At 40.8% G+C, this 5,604-nt stretch overlaps 1 protein-coding gene across 1 annotated transcript; it reads right to left on the reverse strand.

The window, feature by feature from the left end:
• Nucleotides 1-3,699: 3,699 nt before the first annotated feature.
• On the reverse strand, nucleotides 3,700-4,707 carry LOC115642061 (2-oxoglutarate receptor 1-like). Its single transcript, XM_030545477.1, has one exon. The coding sequence runs from the start codon at nucleotides 4,705-4,707 to the stop codon at nucleotides 3,700-3,702; it is 1,008 nt and encodes a 335-aa protein (XP_030401337.1).
• Between the last annotated feature and the right edge of the window lie 897 nt (nucleotides 4,708-5,604).

Consider the following 5,604-nt stretch of genomic DNA (forward strand, 5'->3'; position numbering starts at 1 on the left):
ATGCAAAGAAATCTTTCAGAAATAGTTCAAAGGTTATAGTCCAATGTTTATATTTCAGGGTGGTCCAGTCAGAACTGGGATCTCAGTCCTTGTGAGTTAGGCTTCCCCTGCATGAAACCTCAGGCAGAGCTGAGATTAAAAAGGATTGGGACCCAAAGGTCTTTAATACAATTCCAGGCCTTCTCTTACAGATCGGAGTCCTTAGTCAAACAATAGGCACTCATGTGGACTTTGAAGTGGACCCATTTCCTAACATAGCCGGTAATTATCCATACAGATTAACAAAAGGCAATTGCCTGTTTTTTCACCATTCGTGGATGATTTGCTATACCTTTCAAAGAGAGATTAATACAGCAACATCCTATGTTTACAGTTCATTTAAATGCTAAGATGTTCTTTTGATCTCAGAATTAACAGAATACAGCATAGACAGGGACTGCTTGAATACATTGATTTTTAACCAATATACTGTATATGTAAATACACAAAAACACAAACATTATCTCCCCCTATGTTTTTAAGGGTTGAATTTGAGCCATTTATCCTGTAGGCTGCTTAACCCTGTCTGGTCATGTGTCACAATCCCCAAATTCTTTACAAACTGATATACAGTCTGAATCTGGCCATCTCATTCTACATATATTTGTCAACCCCGATGGCAAGACTTCTGTGCACTACACGAACATAAAATAATGCTAATCTGTAATGGCCATAAGTGGCCTTAGTCTGTATTCTACATTTCTTTTAAAAGATGGCATTTCCAGTGGCACAGTACCCTGAGTGCCTTGCTGGGGCATTGGTTTAATACCAGAGGCTAGCAAAGAGTGGCCACTTCTAAATTGCACTACCATTTCCTACAGCACTCAGGAAAAAAAACCCAATCAAGATTACACATAGAGGTGTCACAAGAGCTGAACAATAGGTTGGTTTAGATGCTCTGATAATTGACAATGACCAGCAGTATAGGAAACTGCATGGATAGAGACAGTGGCCATCCTGTTACCAGATGCTACATGTGAGTGAAGAAATTATACCACGAGTGGTCAATTCTTTTTTGTCAAAGTCCTAATTTCTTGGTCAAGATCCAGACTCCAGAAAAAAAAATTCACACTGTAATAACAATAATGATAATAAGTAAATAAAAACGTTGCGGTCCATTCGAAAGCATCTATTGGTCCAGATTTGGCCCATGCTCTGCCTATTGACTACCCCTCAATTAGACTGATACAGAGACCAGCAGATGGGTGCACAGATGGTGTAGAGGGGAATGTTTTGTATCCATGAAACACTGGAATGCCTTCTGTGACCAGAGGCAGCTGTTTGGATTTAGGTGGGCTCTTCTTAAGCAGAAAGGGTAGCATCTGCTGGTTCAAAACAGGCAAGACTTAAATTGACTTTAAACTAGGTAGGAACACATGAGACAAAATTAGAAAAGGGGGGAAGCAACCAAATAAGAGTAGAATCTACACTACAACCTTACAGCTGCGCTGCTGTACCCATGCACTTGCGCAGCTGTAACGCTTCTGGTGAAGCGGTTCTAAGCCAACAGGAGAGAACTCTCCCACTGGCTTAATAACTCCACCTCTAGGAGAGGCAGTAGCTATGTTGGCAGGAGAAGCTCTCAAGTTATTCATACACATTGTAACTCGCTTATATTAAATATGTGTTAAATTCTGCTTTGGCTTTTCGATGCTCATACTAGTCCAGGGGTCGACAACCTCTGGCACACGGCTTGCTAGGGTAAGCACCCTGGTGGTCCAGGCCAGTTTGTTTACCTGCCGCATTGGCAGGTTCAGCTGATTGCGGCTCCCACTGGCCACGGTTGCCATCCCAGACCAATGGGGGAGGCGGGAAGCGGCGCGGGCTCAGGGATGTGCTGGCTATGGCTTCCCGCCACCCCCATTGGCCTGGGACGGTGAACCATGGCCAGTGGGATCCGCGGTCTGCCAAACCTGCCAACGCGACAAGTAAACAAACTGGCCCGGCCCACCAGGAGTGCTTACCCTGGTGAGCCGTGTGCCAGAGGTTGCCAACCCCTGTACTAGTCAATCGTACTAGTCAATTTCCTCATACTAGTCAATCACCTTGCTCTTCCTAGTAGACTGCTGTATTTTTGGCTCTTTCCTGGGAAACCTAACTAATGCTTTTTCTGATGTCAGGGTATGGTTTTGGTGAAGGGGGACATTGTATGAGAGCAGAAAGTAATTTGTGTTAAGAAAAAGCCATGGCATAAAAACAAAAAAAGTAGTCAACGTCTTATATATTAGGTTATCTAAATTAAAATTCCTCACATTCTGTGACAAAATGTAATGCCAAGACACACGTTTCTTATGGTGTGTACCTGAATTTATGCAGGTCCCAAGCTTCCAGTCATGTAGACTAGGAAGAGGGGAACAGGAACTGATTCTGCAAGGTATAGCAAGGCTAGGAGATGAGACCCTCCCAGGGCTTACTGCTCCTCCCATAACCTTACAGTTCCTGATGATGTCAGCAGACTGTACTTGACAACTTGGATTCTGGACAGCAGCACCATCTCCCTATAGTGGAACATGAGGAAAGTTACAGTTGAGAATCCACAACTTGATGCATTCTGCAGAAAGTTCTTGCTGCTGAAATACAATATTTATATAGTCTAATAACAGACATACCGGTGGGTACAATCCCTGTTTTGAAGGAGCATCTGCTATGTTGCGTTTCTTACTTTTTCAGACCAGAAAATTAAACAAACATCTGTAGGCAATAAGGTTTCTGCAGGCTCTTTTGAAATGAACAAAACTTTTCACAAAGATACATTGGCCAAGGTCACATATGCAAAGTGTTGTAAAGATTCTATGCAGCACAACTCATCTCTTATTAAATAAAATTCATTATATTTTAGCACCATAAGAAACCTGTGGTGGTTAGCTACCCCACAGTAATCACACTACATTGTCATGTAACCCTCTCTGAGTTTGAATCAAAGGTGCTTTCCTGAAACCAGGTATCTGGCTCACTGGCATACACATACATGATTGCCACCTAGTGGCTAATAAGCAAACTCCACACTTCAATAAAAAATTTGCAATAATAAAAATGGGCAATCTAAAATAATAAACATGTTATGTGGTTTGCTGTACTGTTTGTAAAAATGTTTTTAGTGTTTGATGCTTTAAAGTTTAAAATACTTTCAAAACTATAGAGTTCAACATCTGTGATGCATATCAAAATGTTTTTGTGCAGTTATATTACCTACTTAATCAAGAAATGGCTCTGCTCAGGACCTGTGTGGCATTTGGCACAGACTACTAAATAAGATACTGTATCAATGATAACATGGAAGTTGTATTTGTGTTGTGAGGTCAATGTTGAGGACCCCATTGTGTTTAAAATATGCTACTGGCAAATCCATATTGAATTGAGTGCTAACTGAACGCTCAAAGATGGGCTAGTCAGGTAATTTCTGACCAACTCCATAAGTGTTTCCCCAAAAATAAAATAAAACAAACAAATAAAAAAATTGATTTAAAAGTAATATAAGTCACCTATTAACCATGACATACAAATAGTCTAATCCTAAAACTCTGCAGTTTTGGGGTGCTATTTTGGAGAGGCAGAGAGGTCACCTGCAATTTTATTAGGAAACAAATAAAATTGAACATAAAAGAGGTTACAGGACAAGTGCAATCAAATGCTTCTATGCATCTTTTTCAGAAGGATGACTTACTTATTCACGTCTCTGTTGCTCCCAGTGTGCTGCACATAGTTGTTTAACTTGCATCTTGAAAGAGAAAGGATGGCCTGCTGGAAGTTGCCTCCCATCACAACATAAAGTAATAGGTTACCACACGTGTTTAGTGCAGCTAATGGTCTAGAGGCAATGTAAGCAGCATGGATTTGGTTTTCAGTGTGGCAGCTAACTGGTTGAAGTCGTAATTCTATCCGAACACCCCTAAAGACATGAAAGGGTAGGAAGCACACATAAAAGACCACCAAGAGCAGAATGGCAAGTCTGCGAGCCTTCTGCTTGTAACAAGCATGAGTATGAGGCCCTCTAGCCAAAGTGTAAATAATGACAGTGTAACACAGAGTCACAACTGCTAATGGCAGGTAGAAGGCTAACCCAGACAGAAGCCAGTTATACCATCTAATAGTGTCCAAGTTTTCAGAACTAGTGAGGTCCAGGCAAATGGATTTGTTTTGGTCCTCTCTTGAGGTGATTAAAAAATTGACAGGAATGACAGCCACCAGGGAAATCACCCAAACTGCAGCACAAGCCACTACTGCCCATCTCCTTTTCTGAATAGAGAAGAACTTCATCGGATGGACAATCACGAAGTAGCGAAAGATGCTGAAGCAAGTGAGGAAGAGGATGCTGCTATACAAGTTGAAGAGGAAGCCAAAACGGATGAATTTACACATGAAGTCTCCGAAGACCCAGTGGTCTCCATTGGCATAGTAATGTATCAGGAAAGGAAGGCTTGTTAAGTACAGTAGGTCTGTGAAGGCCAAGTTCAACATAATGATGGTGCTGCTCTTCCAGGGCCTCATCTTGAAACTGTATACAGAAATTGCAATAATATTCCCTGGGAAGCCCAGCAGAAAGATTATGCTGTACATAAGAGGGAGATAGAAATTCTTCAGAAGGACATCTACATCAGTACAGTTTGTGAAGGCATCTGCATGGCTTTGCAATGAAGTTAAGTTGGCTAAGTCTTCAGTTGTATTCATGGCTATTTTCTTACTGCTTTAGCAAATGGTAAAGAAAAGAAAAATATTTAGTTTTCACTAATAAGTTAATGCAGTGCTTTAACCATATCACTATATAATGGACTTTCACAGATCGAAACACAAAAGTCTGTTAAAATACTTGTAATAAAGGCTGTTTTCAGTCTGAAAAAGCATCAAGTCCTTCAGTATAACTGCCCAATTTAATAGTACACCTCTGCCTCGATATAATTCTGTCCTCGGGAGCTAAAAAGTCTTACTGCATTGTAGGTGAAACCGTGTCATATAGAATTTGCTTTGATCCGCCGGAGTGCCAAGCCCCGCCCTCCTGGAGCACTGCTTTACCGCATTATATCCTAAGTCGTACTATATCGTGTCTTGTTATATCGCGGTAGAGGTGTATTATCTTTTTTTAATAAGAAAAGGGCTTATTGCTTTGGTGGGAGCTGATCTGATGTGGTGATCTTTGTTTCCTTAAGTTACAATTTATGATATTTTTAAACTGATCAGCTCAGCATTACAAAGCAAGTCTCAGAGACAGAGGTACTGAACACGAATGACAGAGCTACCACACTTACAGCTGAAGGCAGTTTCAGTGTTTTAGAGCATGAAACAGTCCCCTCAGTAATGTCAGGGAATCTTCTCGAGCTTTTATTGTTGCATTCAGCAGGGGCCAGCCAGAGCAGAAAAGCAGCCTAGCAGTGCTGTGTCCGGTGACATTCATCATTTATTTTTATGATTTCTCTTAAGTTCCCCCTTGGCCAACAAAACAGATTAATCATTTATTGCATTTTTTTCAATATCATAAATTTTATGCCCAATTTGCTGCTTTTTTAACTATTCTGGCATTTTCCATAGCTTTAGTGTTTCAGGAAATTATCAGGTCATTGATTTTTTCTT

This window comes from Gopherus evgoodei, chromosome 1 (genome assembly GCF_007399415.2).
Source record: "Gopherus evgoodei ecotype Sinaloan lineage chromosome 1, rGopEvg1_v1.p, whole genome shotgun sequence".
NCBI classification, from domain to species: domain Eukaryota; kingdom Metazoa; phylum Chordata; order Testudines; family Testudinidae; genus Gopherus; species Gopherus evgoodei.

What these genes read in the sequence shown, in the direction of transcription:
- LOC115642061 (XM_030545477.1), bottom strand. Translation starts at nt 4,707, where the DNA reads ATGAATACAACTGAAGACTTAGCCAACTTAACTTCATTGCAAAGCCAT.